Source organism: Haliaeetus leucocephalus, unplaced genomic scaffold (genome assembly GCF_000737465.1).
Source record: "Haliaeetus leucocephalus isolate CR32 unplaced genomic scaffold, Haliaeetus_leucocephalus-4.0 Scaffold506, whole genome shotgun sequence".
NCBI classification, from domain to species: Eukaryota; Metazoa; Chordata; class Aves; order Accipitriformes; family Accipitridae; genus Haliaeetus; species Haliaeetus leucocephalus.
Genome location: NW_010972942.1, coordinates 7,748,912 through 7,772,415, shown reverse-complemented (window position 1 = coordinate 7,772,415; position 23,504 = coordinate 7,748,912). Strand labels below are relative to the sequence as shown.

Below are 23,504 nucleotides of genomic sequence, written 5' to 3'. Positions count from 1 at the left end.
TTCAGATCTTCATGCATTAAGTAATTGCCACAGCTTTGGTCAGCCTTGCTGGAAAGAATTGCTTTGGTCAGCCTTGCTTACCAGATATGAGTGAATTGTGTTGTGTGCTGCCCTGGGAAGAGTTATTGACTAGTTGACAAGAAGATCCCATTACTGTCGAGAAATCCTTTAATTTGGTTTCATTTTTGACATCTGACAAATATGGTACAAGGTGCAGGTGCTATATAAGCTGCAGTTGGTAGTAGTTAATGCAGCTTGGGTTTTGTAGACTGGCTATTTCCTGGTTTGGGATGGTGGAGGGCAATGGTATCACAGTGTTACAGTTAATTTAAAATTTTAAAGTGTGAAAACTAGTAGTAGGACCTTTGAGTTTAAACAAATATTAAAGTTGTTATATAGTCCTATTGCACTTGTATAATTGTCTGATGATGACATTTTGTACTACATGACAGTACAGTAAGAATAGGTATAATTCTCTCTGTTCTTTTACATATAAGTAGGCATGTGTATTTCTTTGTTTTCTTAAATACCCACCACTATCAGTAATGCCATCTTCAAAAATAGTCTGTCTCTAAATGTATTGCTGGATAGAGAAATACATTATAGCTGAAACTGCTTTCTGACCTATTCACAAAGTGATCCTGCTCTCTGTGTTTGAATTTTCTTGTGAAAAAGATCCAGTTCTCCAATGAAATTTTGAGAACTTCACAGTCTTACAAAAGGGGGTGTTGTGGTTTAAGCCCAGGCGGCAACAAAGCACCATGATGGGGAGGAGAAAATATAAAGAAAGGCTCGTGGGTTGAGACAAGGACAGGGAGGGATCACTCACCACCTACGGTCATGGGCAAAAAACAGACTCACCTTGGGGAAAAAAAAACCAAAATCAATTTAATTTGTTACCAGTCAAATCAGAGTAGGATAATAAGTACAATCAAATCTTAAAACACCTTCCCCCCACCCCTCCCTTCTTCCCAGCTCAACCCCACTCCTGATTTTCTCTCCCTGCTCCCCCCGGCGGTGCAGGGGGACGGGGAATGGGGGTTGGGGTCAGCTCCCCACACCTTGTCTCTGCCGCTCCTTCCTCCTCAGGGGGAGGAGGACTCCTCACTCGTCCCCTGCTCCACCGTGGGGTCCCTCCCACGGGAGACAGTGGGAACTTCTCCAATGTGAGTCCCTCCCATGGGCTGCAGGTCTTCACGAACTGCTCCGGCGTGGGTCCTTTCCGTGGGCTTCAGTCCTTCAGTCACACACTGCTCCAGTGTGGTCTTTCCTACAGAGTCACGGCCATCTTGGAGGGCACCCCCCTGCTCCGGCGTGGGGTCCTCCCCGCGCTGCAGGTGGGCATCTGCTCCCCCGCTCCCCTCTGTGGGCTGGGGGGGACCAGCCTGCCGTCTCACCACGGGCTGCGGGGGCATCCCCTCCTCCGGCGCACCTCCTCCCCTCCTTCTGCACTGACCTCACTGTCTGCAGAGGGGTTCCTCTCACATTCCAATCCCCTCTCCCGTGCTGCAGGTTCCCCCTGCTTCAATATGTTCTCCCAGAGGTGCTGCCACTGTCACTGATGGGCTCGGCCTTGGCCAGCGGTGGGTCTGTCTTGGAGCCGGCTGGCATTGGCTCTGTTGGACACATGGGAAGCTTCCAGCAGCTTCTCACAGAAGCCAACCCTGTAGCCCCCCACTACCAAAACCCTGCCACACAAACCCAATACAAGCGGGGAAGAAAAGAAGAAGAAATTTCAAACCGCAAACCCATGTAATTTTACCAGGGCAGGCATATAGGACTTCTGCTTGGTGTGTGTACCTGAATTCAAATATACCCTTGAACATTTGCATAAAAAAATAATTGCTTTACATGTCTGCATAGAAGGAGAATTGCTGTTAAGACAATCTGCTGTCAGAATGGTTCTCCTGATCCAAATTGTGGGGTAAATAATCTTGGATTTCAAATTAAGGATCAAATTTACGGAGGTGCTTTAGCCACTTTGTTATGGGGGCTATCATTAAAGCCCACTTTAATGACCATTCTGGCTGCTTTGGCTGTTCTGGTACATCACTTCTTCAAAGTTGTAATTGAATTGATATATAGTTAATGCTACACATCCAAGGCCAGTGGAAAGGTTGCAGGTTAGTTAGAACTCTCTTGGAGTTTGAATAAACTCTGGTTTATTGTACATGAAGTTGTAAGGGTTTTTTTCCCCATGATGTGCAGAACATGAAAGTACATGAGTGCAGCCAAGATACTTGAACATATGAAAACTGCCCTAGTGAAATTATTTCAGATGAATCTGGAAATGCAAGTACCAGTATTCTTAAACAGTGACATCGTTATATGCGTATGTTGTCATTGCTGCGCAGAGTTAAGTGTGCCTGGGATAACTGTAAAATTGTGGATTCACTTCAATTTTTGTGGTATTTCTTGGGAGCTCAATCTCCATCATGCTTTTTTTGTTTACCTTAGCTTTTGTTGACAATAGTAAAGCCTTGCTTTTGGTCTGGGATTATTTGCTATGTTTTCACAGCTTAACAGTTTGTTTAATATTCTGCAGTACTGTCTGTGTTGCTGAACTAGTGGCTGAAATGAGTTCACAAGCCAAGAGGATCTTAATTCTCTGTGAAATAAGTAATTTAATGTAGTATGGTTTTCTTAAAACCTGATTTTGCCTTGAAGATAAAAGTTGTTTTACGATGCGTTTAAATAGCAACATCATCATAGTGTAGACCTGGATGTCTTTTGATGATGTAAATCTAAGTTTGGTATATTTGTGGGAGAAGCCAAAGTATATACCATTGTCCAGGAGTTTTTCCAAAATAAGACTACTGTCTTGTTAAGACTCGGAAATGTGGCACACGATTGTTGCATGAAATGAGGCATTGTTGCATATGAGGCTGTTAACTTTGCTCCATTTGATCATCCCAGGACCTATCTAAATGAAAAGTGTTAGGAATTAGAGATATGTATCCCAGACATAAGAGAGGTTTCCTTATGTAGGGAAGCATTCTGGTTTCTACTGATTGGAAAAGAACTTAAATGGGATGTTTCTGCTTTTTTCCTGCGATGAGGAGGGCACTTCTAAGAAGTACTATACTCACTACAGCTTCCCTGTAGGCTTTGTGAAGAATTGAAATTGGGATAGAAAACTGCTGTTTCATACTCTTCCCTGCTTCGTGTTTTTCTTGGCATAAGTGTGCAAATACAAATGGTAGGCACAATTGGCTCTGAATAGTGTTTGAGAACTACACTTTATTTATACAACTCTGGCAATAAAAATTGTAGAACTCTCAAACACTCTAATTCCTAATTAGCATCTAACCATATTAAACATTAAGTAAACTCACAATTAAGGACTGTGCAATCCAATATTAGAAAAATAAAAAGTCTTGAAAACTGAGCATATAAAAAGGGTTTGGTATGCTTCCATTATGATCTCCTGTCAGTAGTTTCAAGTTTTCTCAGTTTATAGGAAAAACAGTTGATCTGCCTTAATCATTAAGGACTTAATAATTAATTTTCATTGGTGCTGAGTCAGCTTTCCTCCCTTATTAAGATGCAATAGGAATTAAGCTTTAAATTTTTAATTCTGAAAGTTGGAGATATGATGTGTTATTTCAGGTTTCTTTGTCATAATTGGTGATAAAGATTATGGCTCCCTTAAGTCTGGTGTATATTTTTGAGTCAGAAAAGACTCAAACTTGTTTTCAAACCTGTTAATGAACTTTGGAAAGATAAAGAAGGGAGATTAGCAGAGAATTAATTTCTTGTGATATTTTTAAGATTTCTAATTTATTTCTTGAATCAGAAAATCTAAAAGATTCTTTCAAAGGGGTCATTTGTGACAAATGTATTTCTCATCTTGACCATTTTACACTTTCTGAAATTCATGAGTAGCTAAAAGAAATAAAATTTTATGTGTAGAATTAAAAACTTGTCTCAAAAATATTTTGGAAATGTTGAATTCTTCCAAATTGGTGTTCTGGTACTTAAAATCATAATTTTCAGAGTAAAAACTAAATGAAAATTCAAGGTTTTTTTTTTTAAATTGATTAGAATAAGCAGATGTGTCTGCATAAAAGAAGCAGAAACTATAGTATGAAGTATAAAGGTTTCAAGTGTGTGAATTCGTTTCTAATTAAGATTGCAATTTAATGGGAACATACTGTTACTTCCAGATGTACAGTTGCTGTGAGGTTTCCTAGTTTCTTGTTTTGATTTGCTGGTAGTGGACACAGCTGAATTCACTGAGATTTCCCAATAAGAACCTAGTGTTCTGTAAATTCAGGAAACTGCTGACTTTTATGAGAGGTAAACTTTGTTTGTAGACGTCATTTCTTTTCCATTCCCGCTCGAGTGATACAAGATCAGTTGTATGATTAGCAGTATATTACTCACTTTGTAACATGAACCAACAGGACCATATGATGTATTACCAGAGGGAATTCCACATACATGTTAACATTTTTAAATCCAGAATATCTTTTTCTTCATCAGAAAATCTTCAAAATACAATAAAGATTAATCTTGTACTTCTTCACAAGCATGCTGGAAACATTTTATTTATTGATACGGACACCTCTTGTTTGGTTGGTTTATCTGTGCAATCCCAGCAGCCTTTTCAGAAATTCACATGGGACAGGAAAATCCCTCTTTTTCCTTACCCTTCCAAAACCTCTTTGTTGGTGATGTTGACAGCAGAATCTAACCTGTTTGCATTTTAATGGGGTAAAGGCCCGGTTAGCAGCAACCCATGTTGCATAAAATATTTGACAAAAATATTAGACAGACTCTGCCTTCTGCTCGGCTTGCAGATGAGTGTTCATCCCTTATGCCGGTGTATGGCCTTTCTCTAAAGCTCTAGTTAAAGCTATATTTTAGTCAAGAAACAATTCAGTTGATCTTCTAGCAGCTTTCTGCATGTGGCTTCAGATTGCAGCAGCATGTGTGAGCCAGCCAGCCTCTGATTTGGTAATTCACTTAGGCATGATCTTAAGTGTGCGCGTGTGAGTAACTCCATCATTACTCATCAGCCAAACTTTCATTGACCAGCAAGAGCATAGCTAGTCCTCAGAAAACCAGTTTCCCCAAAATGAAGATACTAGGTATGGGTGACAGGATTCTTGATATCTAGGAAGAAACAGGAACAGATATCTTCTGATTTGGGCCAGGAAAAGGTTGTACTAAATCTTTTTGAGAATGGCTTCGGTACAAGGAAGAGGGTGGAGACATCTGACTTCCCGCCTGGCTGAAGGGAACTGGACTATAAATCTCTTGCTTTGGTCTGCTATGGAGCTGAAAGGAAGGAAGGGATCAAAAGTGAAAGCACAGTCATAGCTCAGGTGATTTTAGAGGTGGGGTAGATGAGTTTAGGGGGCATTTCCTCATCAAAGGAGGAAACTTGAGTTAGGATTCTCAGTGGGCATGAAAGGATGAAGATGATGTGCATTAAAAAGTTGAAAAATATTGTCAGTGACTAGGGAGATGCAGAAAAGGTGAATGAGATACAGGACAGGGTGAGGAAAGGTTTTCTTGCTTTTCTCTTGGAATACGTTTTCTGATATGATAGAGAAAAACTTTAGCAGAAAAAAAAATACACATGGTGGAGAAAGGGTTAAGATTATCCCCAAATGTGACAGCATGTTCATCATGTATGAGAAGGTTATGAAGATCCATGTTTCTTCAATGCAATCATTTTTTTTTGTGTGTGTGTGTTTACTTCTGAGTTCATGTTTACTTTAAGGAAAGAAGCCAGGGATGCTCTTGTGGGCAGACTGATGCCCCTTTGGGTCTGATGAATGGAGAAGGGAATAGTTTGATCAGTTGTGAAAGGAAATTAGCACTAGAATGGAAAGTATTGCGGATGTGGTCCATCTATTCCCCTGTCCTTATAGGCAGCAGAATCTGAAGCCAGCTTTGAAAGTGGCTCTAGGTACAGTAGGGAGAAAGAATATGTCTGACCTTGGCTGATGCTCTCTCTGCTGCTTGTGATTCATCCAGTCCTGCAGGCAAGATGGGAGAAACAGGTGGTGCCTCAGCTGGTGAATTACTGGAGAGAGAAGAGGAGTCTTTTTGTTCAGTAGCAGAAGCCAGCCTGAGCAGCTACTGCCACTGCGTCTGGCACAGGTTAATGGGAAGAGGAGGGTAAGCACACAGTGCTTACCACAGCTGCTATTGCTGCTAGAGTCTTCTCTATTGAAATTAGTTTTTTTTGTGGCAAAATCAAGCAAAAGTGGTTCAGCAAAACCGTCATGGTGTTCTTCTGGGACCTGGAATCTGACATGCATTAATTATAGTGCGCCAAACCTCAGACTGCTGTGCAAAATACTACCTCAATGTCTGTGAGCTGAATTAGCCATGTTAAGAAAATACATTTGGCTAGTCACCTATAATCTTGAGTAGTTTTCTTCCCAGGTATAGGTAGGTCTCTGTGTTCTCTCTAGGATTGGAATATTGTGAAAAGGAGCAAAATATTTTCCACCATCCAGATGCCTATAGATACACTAAGAATGTAAAGAGAAAACACAAACACCACAAGTATTTCAGCTTTGTGTTTCTAAATTTGTGAAGATAAGCGTATTATCGTAGACACTTATAAAAATTGTAATATACGAACATTTTCCTTGTTGTGGGTTTCTTTTTGGATTTTGTCTTTTGACAGTGAGCAAAATAAAATTTTATTCAGTTTTAATGTACAAAACATCTTGCTAGCTTTATTCAGCAGGCTTCAGTATGATAGATTGGGTGCTTCAGTTGAACTGGTTTTCCTAAAGTGAAAATACACAGGAAATGACCTTATTAAAATATATATATATGTTTTTGCAGTCCACCTTGTTTTTATTTATGACAGTATAGATTTAAGGATAGAAAAATGTTACAAGAAGTCTGAGAGGAAAAAATAAGTAACTTTTAATTCTCTTTTCAAACAATAAAGAATATTTCTCTCTAGGCTCATAAAAGTAGGATGATTGCTTTCAGAAAAATAGTTACATATATTTTGTGACCCAGGTGCTCTGACATAATTTCAGGACTTAATTTCTTATCTGTTGAGAAGGCGAAAACTCTTCGTGCCCTGGGAATCTTCTGCAGGCAGACTTCTTTGTCTTCCCTGATTCCATTCCAGATGTCAGAGAAGTCATTTGTGCTCTTGGCAGCTTCTTGTGCTATCTGTAGTGGTGGTGTGGTTTTTTTGGTCGTGTCGTCCCCACCCCAATACACAGAGCAACTATGGAGAAAATAAACGCCACCAAACAACCCAACAATGCTACTTTTATTTTGATAAGACCAGAAGTAAAATCCCCATAACAGGAACTCAGTGTGCGTTCTCTGTGAAACACGCTGCCTCACAAAATGGCAGCAGCTCAACAGACAGGCAAACACATTAGGACTTATTTGGCATAATGAACAGATTCCTTTATAATTCTTTGAATTTGGATTTTCAGTCTTTATGTTTGAATTTTCAGTCCTGGTGTGTCTTACAGCAGTGTGAGGAAAAGGGTAAAAGATTTAGAACAGGGACTAGTACAGAAAGTATGTAAAAATATTTTGCAGGTAATAAATACACAGTCATGAAAAAAGGATGTAGTTATCTTCATTGATACTAATTAGTATGGAATCTTCTCCAAACATTCTGTGTAATTCTTTGCCACATTTCTGAAAGGTGAAGGTGAATTACCTTCCTCCTTACCAGCGTGGTACAAAGACCCTGAGTCATAGCCAGAAATAAGAGTTTTAATGTCCCCAGTAGGACCCGAGTGGAATTAGGAAACCTTAGCCCTAAACTGTTACCTTACATATTTTATGTGTAGCTGCTCCCCTATTCCAAAAGACTCAGTTGGTACCCCATGTTTTGGTCTGCAAGTTTGTCAGACTGCTAAAGATGTGCCTCTTCATGTTTAGATTTTTCTCAGCATTTTGGGCATTTCTTCTCCAAAGCAGCTATACACTGCTCATTAGATGCCATTTTATGTTAACAAAGTTTCCAGAAAGATGCTTGAGGAAGTTTAGGTTTGTAATTTGAATTTCAAACTTTGCGGAGGCAGGGGTTGTACCAATCTGACTGACTCAAGGATATTCCTAGAATGACTAAGTTTTCCATAGACAGCTCTAAAAATTGGCAAACAAAACGGGATTATTTTTTTTTAATGTAAATAACAAACATCCTCTCTTTTATCTTTTCACTTCATCTGATCTTTTAAATTTAGACTGCTGTTTATGGTACCCAGCCAACTTGCTCCTCTGAAATGTTTCATAGAGATCTCTTAACTCTGAATTCAGGAAGTCAGCAAGAGTCTGGCTGGCAGAGAGTGCCAGAGGCAGCGGATCTCCATTTGCAGTGCTGCAAGGGTGAATCCCTGTACCACAGCAATGTAGCTAGAATGCTGGTAGCATATGATGAAAATTTGGAAAATTATATTACGTTTAAACCATATGGCTTTGGTGTTGCTTGAGAAAACTAAGAATTGAAGGTAAATTAAGGGAAACTGTGGAATCTGCTTGAAAAGCTTTGAGAAAGTTGAAGTTCACTGTCCAGGTGACAAAGGTCTGGAATCCTGGAGTGCACAGAGATGTGTTATTCTCTGTGCTTGATGTAGTGGTAAGAAACATCTACGCTAATGTAGATGAATCTTGAAGTAATGTCAGCAAGACATGCAGTATAGTTCAGGAAACAAAGATGAGTCATGATTTACTGACATGTGTGCGTGATAAATGAAATTGCCTTAAGTTTGAGCTGATTTTTCGCTTCGGTGATTTGGTTTTTGGTTGGGTTTTTTTTTTTTTTTTGATAAGTATGGGAATCATGTGTGCGAATTGATTGCTACAGTTGTTTGCTCAGTCCAGGAGCAGGGGCTGTTTAGCTGTGTCCTTGCAATTTGTAATGCTTTGCTCCTTCATGTAATGTGCTCAGTAATAAGTCTGGACTTTGAGCAGCAGACTTCAAGTTATGGTAGAATTTTTAGATGCCACTCAGTGCTGTCTTTCAGGGGAGTTTCTGACTTTTTGTGTGTGTCCAGTTCTTTAGTGAATCGTAAATTGGCTGAGATGTCCATTTTACTTTTCTTTCATTTTTTTTTACAGGTGTGTTTTTTCATTGGTTAGTAATAGTTTATGGAGTTTATCTTCAAAAGCTTTTATAAATGTTTTTCTGTTAGCTCAGCAGCTGTCAATTCCTGAGCATTTTCTGGGCTTCCTAATATATTTTCCTTTTAAGGTCTGTTATTTCTATGATGTGGTCCTCCTTAAAGTTGTGTCTATAAATGACCTGCTTTTTCTTTGTTTACTACATTTTGAAGAACTGTTCTTGGTTGTCCTCAGGTGCTGTTCAAATAATTTTGGAGTCTTTTGAATAGTTGTCTCTCTCTCAGACCTACTGTGTGTTCATACAAGTTCAGAGACATTTATCTTTCCGTAGTCGCAGTGCTGGATTAAGGTTATCTTACACTGTAACAAAAGCAATTACTTCTCCATCCTCCTGCCTGGTGACAGTTGTCTGTTCTCCCTAGCAAAGTCCCAGAGCAGAGGTGTTGTGTGTGTGGAGTCAGTGGTATCTCTGTGTTCCAGGAAGGGAGTTAGTAAGGGCATTTGCATCATGGAAACCTGGGTTTCATCATTGCTTTGCATTACTCACTCCGCAGCAGGTGAAGTCTGCCAAGGATGGTTCTTGGTGGCAGGTGGATGGAGGTGGACACCTCCACCCCTGCCTGCACTCCCCTGAATTCTTACACCACTCTTCTAGAAAATGTGAGATTATTCCAGTTATTCTGAGAGATGTGTGGCTTTGTAGTGCTTTCATGGGAGTGCCCTGTAAGATTCAGATGTGGGACGTAGTTTTAAGGTTTTTTCAGGAAGCAAATCTGCATTGATAGGGACAACAGGTGGCAAATCTGTAGAAAAAACTGGCATTGTGACTACACTACCCCTGCAGTATGAGTACAGCAACATAACATATAGGCTTTTGCACCAAGTTGCTGGAAGGGGCTGAAGTCATCCTAGGCCTCCCTACCTTAATTAGTGACTTGTGTCTGGGTTCTGTGAGAGTTTGGATTTTCCTGGATTCAGTTTCTGATAACCTCTGCAGATGCGGGGTCTGGGACAGTGCTGCTTGGACAACTCTGTTTATTGCAGCTGATGTATACTCTTCTTGACCTCATGACTCTTGGCTAGCGTCTTGAGTCACTCGAGAATAACTAATGCCCCAGCTCCCAGATGGTTCTCAGTTTTGCTTTCAGCCAACTGAATGTTCACCTTCCTTCACAGTTACAGGAAATGAAGATCTTCTGGGATAACATGAGTGCAGATGAGCAGTATGTTTGGTCTGTGGGGAAATAATGTGAACAGAGAGAAATTACAGATAGTAAAAATAGACATGAGTTTCAGAGGTAGTTCTTGTGATTTATTTTTTTCCCTCTCAATTCTAAAGTATATTTAATACTGTTGGCTGGTTTAATGAAAACTTTCAAAAATTAATTTAGAGTCATACAGTTAAACAGGCTTTCGCTCTATGTGGGATTGGTTGTACGCTGTACAGGCGATGCGCAGAGCAAATTTGCCATAACCCCTGTGGATATTCGTAGCAAGGAAGGATATAAAGGGCTGTTGTCCACCAACAGTTAACTGCTGCAAATGAATTAATGGCATTTTTTACCATCAATAAAACATTAGAAAGAAAGCACAAATTGTCAGGGAAAAGAAGGGTTTAAAGAAGTAGAAAATCTACATCACTGTAGAGAGCAACATACAATATGCTGACAATATGCCAAACTTAATTCTCTTTATGTCCTGGATAACTAGATTTGTCTCTTCAGTAATAAAAATGTGTAATGCCAGTTACATAGTCCTCTTCAGCAGAGAAAGGATCACTGCTTGGGAATGAAAATGTTTAAGTCCCAGCAGAGAGAAAAAAAGGGATGCTGTGACTGCTGTCCTTCCACACAGGGGTTATTTATTGGCTCTTTTATGGAATTTGCACCACGCCAGAATTTAGATGAGTTCGTGTACAGTGTACAATGCACAGTGACTTGGAGCTAAATGGTTATGAAAGACATGATATTTGTGCACTTGTGGTGCCAGCTTTTAATGACTAAAGAATATGTGTGTCAGTGTGAAGAATTATCAATGTAAAATTTTATTCTACAGTGTGCAGATGTTTTCAGAAAGTACCCAGTCTTTGTAATGAGATGAATTCATAAAAATTAATTATATGCTTTGTACCTGGACTGATTTATTTCTTTTGGAATGTCTTACTGTACATCCCTTCTTGTTGTTTCCAGTTCTGGAATGTGAAATATAGAAAACTTACTCTTTTGGTATTTCATTAGTAGTATTACTAACTTATCATTTGTTCCCCATGGGTGAGGTTCTTGGGGAGGGAAGAGTGAACATTTTCATTAAGCAAAACCAGGTGCAGCTGACTGTTGTTTAAGCCAATTTACTTTACAATAGGTTTGATTATTAATACATCTAAAATCTTACTTGTGGTTACTGTGGTAAAAGTTGCATTTCATAATAGTATCTCCTGACTAGTTTTAATTTAGAAATTAGCGGCTTATTTCAGCTTGTCTTGTAGTCAATTTGTAAAGTGCTAGAGAGAGATTTTGAAAATGACTCATTTTGCACTTGCTTGATTGTAATATCAGTGCAGGGTGGAAGTGGTACTTCAGAGAATGTTCAGTTTCTCAGCTTCAATAATATTTCACTGTTTAACTCTTTTTAACGCTATGTAGATAGGGTTTTATATCATGTTAGGGTACCAGGACTACTAAGTGCTTTATAAATCAAATACTTGTCTTAGATTCTGAATAATATTCTGATGTGACTTTATATCCAAAGCATAAGAAATTTGGGAAACAAATTATAAGCATTAAATGCTAACAGTTGTTCAAGTCTTCCTGAAATAACTTTTCCTTATTTGCTTTGTTTCATGCAGGCTTTCCTTCACCGAATGATCCAGTGTGCTACAGCCAAAGTGGATAAAAATGTCACAGAAGAGACAGTTAAGGTTGGTGTCCTAATTGCATATTTCTTCTGTTTTGTATCTGATGTTTTATTTATGTATGTTGTATTCTTTTGCAGATGTTGTTTTCAAATATTGAAGATATTCTTGCAGTTCACAAAAACTTCCTGTCCCTGGTGGAGGAGTGCTTACAGCCAGAACCTAATGCGCAGCATGAAGTTGGAACCTGCTTTCTTCATTATGTACGCTATCTATTATTACGTCCTTATTTCACTTTTTTCCTTTACTAATTGTCCTTATTAATTACTGTCATGATGATGAGTGTACATAGTCGTGAGGACAAAATATGACTTGATTGCATAATGTAGAATACTTTGAGGTCATCTCTTCGTTACTGTCATTTCCAAAAAAAAAAGAGGGGAGGAAAATGAAGAAGGAACTTTTGTTGTTTCATCACTTTTTTATTCACCAAATTAGCCCAGACTGACAAACAGAGTCCTGCAGTGTGGGCAAGGCTGGTGCCTATAAGTGATATGGAGGTACGAGGACCAGGGTTGCATGAAACAGCAAAAGCAATAATATACTTTATTTTTATTCTCCTTTGATGCTAGGCAAAAATGTGAATATTTAACAAAGAATTGCATATGCTGGGTAAAATATCTCCATGGTTCTGGACTGTGAAGGTATTTTACTTCTCACAACTGCAATACCTCCACAAGTATATTTGTATGTCCTGTAGTAATTGTTTTCTAGGAGTGTTATTTTTTCCTGTTGGAGCAAAACAAGGATGTCAGCATTACAGAGCTGTGCAAAATCAGGACAAGTTAGTTTGCTTTCAGTTGTAGACCTAACAAAAAGTCTAGGTTTCATTGTTATCTCTGTTTAGAGTCCCATTTGTTTGCTAAGTGTTTGTTTATTCATTGTGGAAGGAGAAAATTTTTAATGGTTCATAGGAACATTTTACAGCAGTTGAGTTTTTGACTCTGCAGAAGTATGGATCATGTTTGCAAACAAAATAGGTAATGATGTCAGTAAATATGCCACTCATTGTGCATTTTCTTCCTGTTTTTTAATCCTATGTTTTTTGTGGTAGTCCGGCCTCTGAAATTTTTCAGCAAAACCTTACAAAGTTCAACAAAGATACATGTAAAGTCTTGCACCTGGGAAAACATAATCCAGGAGTGCAGCACAGGCTGGGATCTACCCGGGTGGGGAGCAGCTCTATGGAAAGGAATCTGGGGGTCCTGGTGGACCACAAGCTCAATATGCGTGAACAGTGTGCTTCTGTGGCAAAGCAAGCCAACAGAATGCTGGGTTGCATCAACAAAGGCATCACCAGCAGAGATAAAGAAGTCATTATCCCACTGTGCTCAGTTTTGGTCCCTCCTATACAAAAAAGATGTGGACAGGCTGGAGAGGGTCCAGAGAAGGGCCACAAAGATGGGAAGCCTGCTGTATGAGGAAAGGCTGGGAGAACTGGGTTTGTTCAGCCTTGAGAAAAGAAGGGTTAGGGGAGACCTTATCACCATGTTCCAGTATTTAAAGGGTGGCTACAAAGAAGGAGGAGATGCCCTTTTTACAAGGAGTCACATGGGTAAGACAGGGATAATGGGTACAAGTTACTGCTGGGGAGATTCTAATGAGGCACAAGAGGAAGATTTTTCACAATGAGAACAATCAGCCATTGGAATAATCTCCCCAGGGAAGTGGTGGATTCCCCAACATTGGACACTTTTAAGATTTGGCTGGGCAGGGTGCTGGGCCATCTTGTCTAGACCTTTTGCCAAGAAAGGTTGGACCAGATGATCCTTGAAGTCCCTTCCAACCTGGTATTCTATGATTGAAATTCCCAAGTGATGGTTCCAGAATGTTCATAATTCTAATTTGAGGCTGGACCTCAGATAATAAATGTAGGAGGAAGAGCTGACCTTCCAAAATGAAGACTATATTAGCTATTCAGCTTTGAAAAGTGTTCATTCCGTGTTTTATTAATTAAAAAGACAATCAAAATGGCAAGTGAAGAACAATGTATTTCTTTGTTTCTGCAGAAAGAGAAATTCCGTATCTATGATGAATACTGCAGTAACCACGAGAAGGCACAGAAAGTTCTGCTTGACCTTAACAAAATAAGAACAGTGCGGACGTTTCTTTTGGTAAATAAACTTTAAAGTGGTGTTCTAACTTAGTATTTTTTGACTGGGCAGTGAATTGTTAGCATTGTCACCTCTAGCATGTAACAACTACAAGCACACCTGCAAGCAGTTAGCAGGCAGTTTCAGCTGGGGGTGATGTTTCCAGAGGAACAGGTTGTGTACGTCGTATTTTTACTGCTGCACTTGGATCCATGCATAATACAGCATTAGGCAGCGTGCCTTGAACTTGCTGGCCAAGAGACAAGGGTGTAAATCCAGCTGTGTCTGTAGAAAGGAAAAAGAATAGGATAAGATATATGAGGAGGGATAGGGAAAGAAATTATAGAAAGGAAGCTGAAAGACTCATCAGAACTTCTGAAGAGAAGGTCGATGTTCTGGTACTGTAGCCGCAGCTGTGCCAGACAGAGAAATGTTTTGTTATGGATCATAGAGTAGCCATCCTGATCTTAGATGCTGACTTAATCTGAGGTCAAAAGAAATAGCTACACAATTAGTCTTTCACTTTATAGGACAAATAAGGAGGTGTTTTAAAATGTTAAGTATGACAGTCCTCATGATTTTCCCACAGCAAAACCAGTTTCTGTGTAAATACTGAGTTTCCTAGTAGCTGACATTAGATGTTAAAAAAAGGGTTCAGTGTGGAATGATTTTTGTGTTTTCCTTCATGGTGTCCTGTGGTAACAAGGTCAGCTTTGAAATGTGGGGCCTACTATATTAGAACTTAAATACCTGAGAAGATGCTCATGGATATGGTATCAAATTTCGGAGTGATCAGATCTGATTATTGCATTTTGGGACTGGAGATCAAATGACACTATCAGCAAAGCATCACAGGTATGGTTAAAAAAAAGATGATGCCAGTGATGGCAGTATCACAAATTTGATTTGATTTCATTAACTATTTTTAGTATGCAGTAGGCTTTTACTACTGCTGTTGACAGAGTTCTTGGTGAAGTTGCCCTATTGCAGCTCACTACATTTTTGAAAGATACTGGATCTGACTCCCTTCCTAGCTGCATTTATTTACAGCCAAGTTAATGAGCATTGTAGGAATTTCCTTATTGTAGGGGGGTACTGGGTGACGTGAAGCGCCATCTGCCTTTTTGCTAAGAGTCTCTTGTTCAGCAGTGTTCCATTCACAGTTAAAAACAACTTCAAAGTTGTCCTGTTTTTCCTCAGCGGTTGACACAGTATCGTTCACCTTGCCCCAGATTGAGGAGCTTCACACACATGGTTCTTGTATTGGGAGCAGCATGGCCAGACTCAAGAAGAAGGGGTGAATGCTGACTACAGAGACAAAAAGCAAAATACTCCGGAGAAAGATTGCAAAGAGCTTGTTTTGTGAGAAAGGAAGCCAAGTGTGCAGTTGTGGCAGTTCATGATGTGTCAGTGTCATGTACTCCTGGGTGCATGCACAGGGCTTTCACATCTGTTTTGGGTTCCTCGTAGATTCAGGACATGTCTGTAGAGTAAGCAGCAGCAGTCTCACCTAGAGAACGGGAGGTCTGACTGCACTTTGAAAGTACAATTGAAGCCTTCTAGCCAGACAGGACAATCCAGGTCATTAGAGATGTGATTATCTATAAATAATTGGGGGCTGAAACCAGACTTTTGAGCCTTTAAGTATAGAGGCAGTCATAATATAAATCTGTAGTCTTTATTGCCTTTATCTTGCTTGGTCTTTATCAGTAAAGCTTTTTTGTTGGCAGGTTAAGTGAGATCCTTTGGGATAAAGGATCCTTTAGGCTAAGATAGAAGCTAGTTAACCATGAGTACAAAGCAGAGACTTAAGGGTGGGTGTAGAGATCCCCATAGCAGCACTGGTTATGGGGTATGTGCATTGTGAGTTACATGCTGAGTGGAGTGGCCACCCAGTTGTGTAGCCTCTGTTCCATCAATGTGTCTGCATCCAGACTTGTGGCCTGCGTCAACCTACCATCTGGCCGTGTTAAACTACTTTTGTTTAGTGTCCTCAGTTTAGACATCTTGCTCTTTGAAGTTGTAGATTATCTCATACCATTGCATCACAATGCCTTCTGATCTCTCCATAAAATAATTTTCATTGTTACTTTAAGTCTTTATGTACTTACACTTAAATTCCAGCAATTCCAAATATTTGCTGTGATGTCCCTTGCATGCTTCATTATCCCAAATAGCCCTTATTCTTTTCTCTGTCAGCTGCTTTTTCATGGATGTTTCTACCCTGTATTTCATGTATTCTCTGTTTCCGTAGTTGGATGTCTTGTCAAAACTAACATATTCTTTAGCCCATGACTAAGGTTTTTTTCATTCATTGCACGTCACATTTAAATATAGAAGCATGTAAACAGAACACTTTTTTTTTTTTTCCTGTGTGTGTATTAGGATGGCCTTGTTCAAACATTTCAAACCGTCTTTGATGCTACTTAGTGTTGCAAACACACCTTTTGGAAGCAACAGCACCTATAGCGGTCACCCTGAATTGTTTTTATTTTTGTTTGTTGAAGTATGAAAGCATATTTTTAGCATTTTATTTACTGTCTGTTATTTTTAAAATTTAAAAAAAGCCCGCTTTTAATCAGACTGGATGAAGAAGGTACCTAGGGGAGATGCCTGCATAATACCATTGTGGCTTCCTTGTCATGTGTGATAGTCAATGTCCCTGCCTGTGCATGTGTTCAAGCATGTTCTTTTGACAGTCTTGCAAACCTCCCTCATTACATATATGTATACAATTTATATATAGCTTAGCTAATATTGCTGTGTACATATGCCCTTGTCTTTATTTCTGATAATTTTCTCAGGATTTTTTAATAATTTGTAAAACTATTCATGCTCTAGAATTGCATGCTCCTTGGAGGACGCAAGAACACAGATGTACCATTGGAGGGATATCTAGTAACGCCGATACAGAGAATATGCAAGTATCCCCTTCTTTTGAAGGTACTTACAAGATTTTTATTTAGGACTTTATACTTTCTATATAAAACTGGTTGCTAAGCTTATTTCCGAACTGCAGGAACAATCTGTCTAAACAGTGAATAATCTCTTTATTAGATACTGGACCCAGACCTGCTCTCATTAAAGCTAGTGGCAAGTCTTCTGACATCAGTATGAAAAGAACTGAGGAGTTTGGCTGGGTCAAGATGATTAGCTCCCTTCTGTGTCTAGTTGTAAGGTTGTCTCTCCATTGTTAAATGGAAGTGAGCCATTTAAGGAAGTTAAATGAGACTGATTTCAGCTGGGTTTGACCATGCCCTTGCTTAAAATGCATGGGATAGCAGAGTTTGTTAGTGACATGCTTTGATGATTCTAATTTACCATCAGCAAATGGCAAATGAAAAATATTTATGAAAATGATTTGTAAGAAAAACTGTAGAGTAACAGTAAGATGCTGTAGGTGGTTCTATGCACACTTATGTTTATCTTACTGTTACAACTTAAAAATTAATGACAAATGTTGAAGTGCTGATAAACCTCCGAGTTACTGAAATTTTTCCATGTTAGGAAATAAAATAATACAGGAAAGTAAATATTTAAAGTAAATATTTAAAACAAACTTTTGCTTAACTAAGATCTAGTATTGTTTATTGTGTCAAACTGTTAGAGAAAAGCCAAAGCAGATTCTGCTCTAGAAGCTACTTGAAACCTGATTATTGGACAGTATTTTTCACAATGCGTGTGTGAGTTTAGATCTGAAACATTGCCAGTTGTGAGGCATATGCATTTCATTGCACTGACATAAAAACCTAGAAGTAAACATGTTAAAATTAAGTTTTTTAAAATAAGTTAAAGAATATAATAATTGCAATGAAGTTTGAGTCATCCCAGATATCTGTGGTTTTACAGTTCCCTTGGCCTATTTTAAAATTATTTTTATATTCGTTTTTTTTTTTTGAATGAAGGATCTACAGACAAAATGGGAAAATGACTAATGAATTACTCTAGGGGGCAATGAAATGAATATATTTATGTTAAATAAATTTAAATACAGTGTGTGGTGGCAGCAGGGTTAGGGCTCCAGAGGAATGTACCCATGCCTCAGTCAGGGTATATGCACTGCAGGCAGTCCGTAGTCATTCCAGCTGTCAGTGGGTGGTTGGTAGTTTGAGATGGCAAATCTCAGATGAATACTGGCAACTTCACTTTCGTTCTTTAGTATGGCTGCCATTACCAGTAACCATCTGAAATCAGTGAGTCACCTAAGCTATTGTTCAGTGCTCTGGTGTATTGCACTAGATTAAACAATAGCGTGGAGCTAAAGGAGCATATTTTTTTCCCCTAAGTTGCAGGAAAGGAAGGTGTTAATTTTGACATAAGTAAACTAACATTTTTAATCAGAATTATCCTTGCTGTTGATTAGTTCCATCCTGTGGAATATAAAAAAACAACACAAAAACCCCACCAAAAAATGAAGCTCAACATGAAGAAACATTGTTGGGGGAAGAAAGTAGCTGAAATGCAAACTTGTTACTAAGTTGTGATTGTTTTTATTGTTAGTAATATATTTCTCTGGGTTTTAGTGTCCTACTAGGACACAACACTGGAGGGTTTATTACTTTTTCACCTGGTAAAAGAGAAGTCTGGCTACTTTTTGATTTTGTATCCTAGTCGATTTAAGTCTCCTGTAATGTACCTTTAGAAATCAAAGACAGGTTTCTTTTTTTTCCTTTTTTTTAAAAAAATGTCTAAATAGGAGTTACTGAAGCGGACTCCAAGGAAGCACAGTGACTATGCGGCACTAATGGAAGCCCTCCAGGCCATGAAAGCTGTCTGTTCCAACATAAATGAAGCCAAGAGACAAATGGAAAAACTAGAGTTTTTGGAAGAATGGCAGTCTCATGTTGAAGGATGGGAGGTACTGTCGTAAGATTTGTTGCTTTGTATATTGAGGAGGGAGTAACAGTTTTCAACAAGCATATATTGCACTTGTTATTGTGATCCTGAGGTACTGTCACCTCCTCAATTCTGTGAAATCACAGCTTTTATTTGGGATCTACTCTGTAAATTAAGTGTTGTCCATGACTGAGCATCGTTATATAAAATAGCAGGCTTCCAGGAAAGAGGGCAAATATTTAGGGTTTGACTTAGAACGTTGATCATTTACATCAACATGTATGTGTGCACATATACACATCTATAAATCTTAATATAACTGCTTCTCTGATTTTACTGCTGTCAATGCCTGCCTAATAGCATTTTGTCTGGTTGAAAAAAATTTGATTATTTATTATTGATTAAGCACTGAGTCTACAAGTTTTTGTCAGCTTGTAGGTAGTCCCTTACTATTGGCTGAGCTAAACTAACATAAATGCATTCAACAGAATCTGTGTAAGACTTGTTGGGTTTTTTTAATTGTTTGCAAATGGTAGAGCTTTAATGCTTTAGTTTTGTGAAGAAACCATAGGTCTGTCTCTGAGTTAGAGTTTTCCACAGTAACCAGAAGAGCCATCCTTCCCTCTAGATAACAAGAAGATCAAGTAGTTGTAGCACCAGAATCTTCCTTTTGTATTATTTTGAGCACTGTAATTAGTTTATACAGAAAGATAGTTGTAGATAATGAGTGTATCATTAAATTGCCTTAGGTGTTCTGTATTGAAATTTCTCAGCTGCCAGCACTGAGGTGAGAGGGAAACACAAGTGAACTCCCAGTAAAAGAAATATAAATCAAGCAATGTAGACATTTTTTAAAAAGTCAGTTTGGAATATAATACACAAGATTTTTTACTTCAACATGGAAGTAGTTCTTTGCTTTTTTTGAATACTTTGCTCGAATGTGCTACTTCTCTTCCTAAGAGAGCTGCTTAAGAACTAGAGGAAGAGATTTTATCCCTTTAAGCTTTGTGGAAGGCTTGCTGGCAGGAAAAGTTAGCAAGAATAATGTATTTTTTGCACGTTAGTCTGATAGACTGACACCTGATCTTTCAGCTATGTAGTGGGAAATGGCATTTGTACAGTGCAGAGAAAAGAAAGGGTGAGGGACACTGATAGGACAGTGAATCAGAGAAAGCTTTGAGATAGACCTGTCTGAACTTTAACTGTCAGATTTCCCCAGGAAGTCTGACAACTGAAAATTAGACTATTGACTAGAAGAGTCAACTTTTAAGCGGATATTCATAGTAATAGATAAAACAGCAGAAACAAAAAAGAGTTTCTACAGAGCTCTGTTCCCTCCCTACATCTCCTGCTTACCACACCTGCTGTTTCTTGAACTTGTTTCTTGAACTTGCTGTGCCTAAGGATGCACTCTGCTTCTGCAGCAGTGGATTCAATCTCACCCTGCTTCCAGAATGGTTCAGCAGAACAAGCCACTATCTGAAAAAGGCATAAAAATTACACAGAACAAAGAACCGCCTGAATACTGCCCGTGACACTGCAAAATTATTTCCTGTCTGCTCCACATGAAATCTCCTGATGTGTGGACGTATGCATACCTTTGGGGGGTTGTTAATTGAGTAGTGTGGGAAGGTTTGATTCTTTCTAAGCGTGGATTAAGCAACTAATTTTACTTTAATCAAAAGTCTTTGTGTTTCTTCAGTTCATTTGTAGGATTTGAAATGTGTCACCTAAGGTATTTTTCCTGTGTAGCAGCATTTTCAAGAACCGCTCTTCCATTTCTGTAATTGGGGTAGGTATAATTTAGGGCAGAGAAGTCCTCTTATGCCAGAGTTCAGGGCACTGTAGTCTTTTGGTACAGGACTGTCACTATAACACAATCCACAAAAATTCACTGTGCCTCAAGAGAAGGAATTTTAGCAAGTACAAAAGCTATATAATTGCTTGTCTGTATTCAGATAAGCCTTTCTGCATTTAGTTGTAATCCTCAATCTCAAAAAAAAAAAAAAAGTCATTAAAAACAAATGACCGAGAGTGTGTACTCATGCCATGATATTGTTCGTAGGATTTTGAAAAAGAAAAGACTACTTAGGTAAAGTAAACCTCTAAATGTTTTAATTGAGAGGAGGTCTGGTTGACTTAACGCTTTCCAAAAGAAGCAAATAGCTTAACAGCTGCTTGTTTAGATTAGGTGAAAATAATTTTCTTTTTGTAATTAGCTTGGACTTGCTGTCATCAGCAATAACTTGAAAAGATTAGTATATGGGAATATTAAAATGCATTAGACATGCTTGTGCAATAACTTCATGATAGAAGCAATAGCAAGTTAAGTGCTTACGGTGCTGAATATTTTATGGCAATGAAATTTGTTGAATAATCCTTATTGCCTATCACTGAGTTTACTCCTATTCTTTTGAACTTTTCAATTAAGTTTTCTACTGCACTATAGTGATTAAAATTTTTCTACATGCTTTCAGTGCCTGAGTCTTACAGGTATTTGTCAAATCCATCTTAATGAACACACTCAAGTATGAAGTTCCAGTATTATTAACTCAATGCATTATTAGTCATTTAAGTTAGTTAAGAACTGACCTCAAACCTCTAACCCTTAAAAGGGAATCCACTTTCCTGCATTAAGTTTTTTCGGAGTCCTTAGTAAGACATACAGTGGTAAATATGTTTGCTGTTGGAAATATATTAACAAGCGAAGGTAACAATAAGGAAGGGTAACAATATGGACAGAAGCATGTGAAACATAGACTTTTTCGCTCTGTGCTCAGAATGTGTTCTGTGAACTGTAACATAGTAATTTCCTTCCAACCTTGGTGGTTTTTTTGTTTGTTTTCTTTGTTTTTTGTTTTTTTTTGTGTCGTCCCGTTCCGCCCCCCCTCCCCCTTCCCTGATTTAATTTTAGGATTTAACTTGTGCTTGAACTCTGAAATAGTGCCATTGTCTTAAAATAGTATGTTTTCAGTAGAATTATGTGGTGTTTATTTTAGTTTAGCTGATCAGGTTTGATGTTATCATATGGCAACCACAGGGTGCCTAATGTGGCAAAATTGCCTTGATCTTAGTATATGCATCCTTTTCAAACATAATATACAGTTAGTCCTTGAAATGGTAAGAGTTGCAGAACGTGTATAAGAGCTAACAGTATTTTGAATGATTCCCAGCAACAACTACAAAAAAAATCTCTGAATGCAATGTATGAGACTGGATATAATTAAATAAACATCTGGTTTTATGCATCGCCTAAAAATAAAGAGGCAAACTTGTTGGAGATTTCCTTCCAGAAGGAAATGCTTAGCACATTGCTTGGCCCCAACTAGAAGGAAAGGGAAAAAAATAAAGACTATTTTTAGAATCTGATCAAAGCATGACTTGAATTCCTATACATAAGTGTCATAAAAAGAAGCTTGTGTTTGTTATGATAAAAATACAGATTCATGGAAAAATGGAACATCTGTTTCAAGAAAGAAAATTTTGAGTACAATGACTTTCTCCCTTAATTTCCTAAGTGGTTAAATTTATTGGCCTGAATTCAGAACTTGTGTAGGTGGCTGTCTCAGCTGGAGAATGGCTCAGCAGCTGAAGGAGTCTGTCAGTAAAATTTGCGTGGATGTTTTAGTGAGAGAAGGAAAAATAAAATTGTTGCATTTGTTGTAAGCTGGAAACCAAACAACCCAGTCTGAGTCACAGGCCAAGTTAGTGACAATAGCATGGGGTATTCTGTTCCTTTCTGTTCTACCATATCATCAAGTAGTATTTTAATAGACATATCTTGTTTAAACTCCAGAATTTTTAGCCCTTTCCCCTATTTATTTCTGTTTCCTATGCCCATGTACAAGTATTGAAGAGTAAGTTAATATCTGTAATTTCTGACGTTTATCACTGTTAATGAGCTGGCCACTGAATCAGTACGGTCAGGCCTCGATGTTTGACTGGAATTTGCCCAGAATATGTAGATAAGTAGCTTTTGTAACAAACCAACAAATGCTGCTTTTCATCTTACAGTAATAAAGGTTATTTATAATGTCAGAGATGGGTATTTAGTGGCTTAAGGATGAAGGGGATATCGTTTTAAATTTCTTGCATATAGTCTCCTTTCCATGCATTTTAAATGCATTTATTTTGTGATGTGGTCATGGTAGCCCACATTTCAGACCTCTTGCCTGAGCTGTTGCCTTAGTGGAATGATAGGTGACTGACTGGCATCCAAAGGTTGTTAAAAGCCAGTTTTACCTAAGTAGCCTGCAGGCTCCGAGATCTTACGGGGTATTCATTTCCTCACCAAATATCCTGAAAAACCACATTCCTTGGTGCCAGTGCTACCCACAGGAGAGGACTGCTCTAGAGTTAGATGTTTGGAGTCTTCAATGATTCAGTAGGATAGATGGAGGAAAAACTAGTCTAGATTCACAGTATAAGCCTGCTTTGCAGGTCAGTTTTTTCCAACTGAATCCTTTATATGTTTTGTTGGAAGATGATTAAAACAGGTTTGTTTCTACAATACTGTGGTGGGTTGGCCCTGGCTGGATGCCAGGTGCCCACCAAAGCCACTCTATCACTCCCTCCCTCAGCTGGACAGGGGAGAG

The 23,504-nt window shown here is 38.6% G+C and overlaps 1 protein-coding gene across 1 annotated transcript in view; it reads left to right on the top strand.

Annotated features, from left to right (window-relative positions):
- The window catches only part of PREX2 (phosphatidylinositol-3,4,5-trisphosphate-dependent Rac exchange factor 2), a 186,547-nt gene that overhangs the window by 39,191 nt on the left and 123,852 nt on the right, over positions 1-23,504 (top strand). The window contains exons 2-6 of the mRNA XM_010575899.1: positions 11,915-11,986; positions 12,061-12,183; positions 13,990-14,094; positions 16,915-17,016; positions 18,770-18,931. Coding sequence (XP_010574201.1) covers positions 11,915-11,986; positions 12,061-12,183; positions 13,990-14,094; positions 16,915-17,016; positions 18,770-18,931 — 564 coding nt within the window. The remainder of the gene's footprint in view (positions 1-11,914; positions 11,987-12,060; positions 12,184-13,989; positions 14,095-16,914; positions 17,017-18,769; positions 18,932-23,504) is intronic.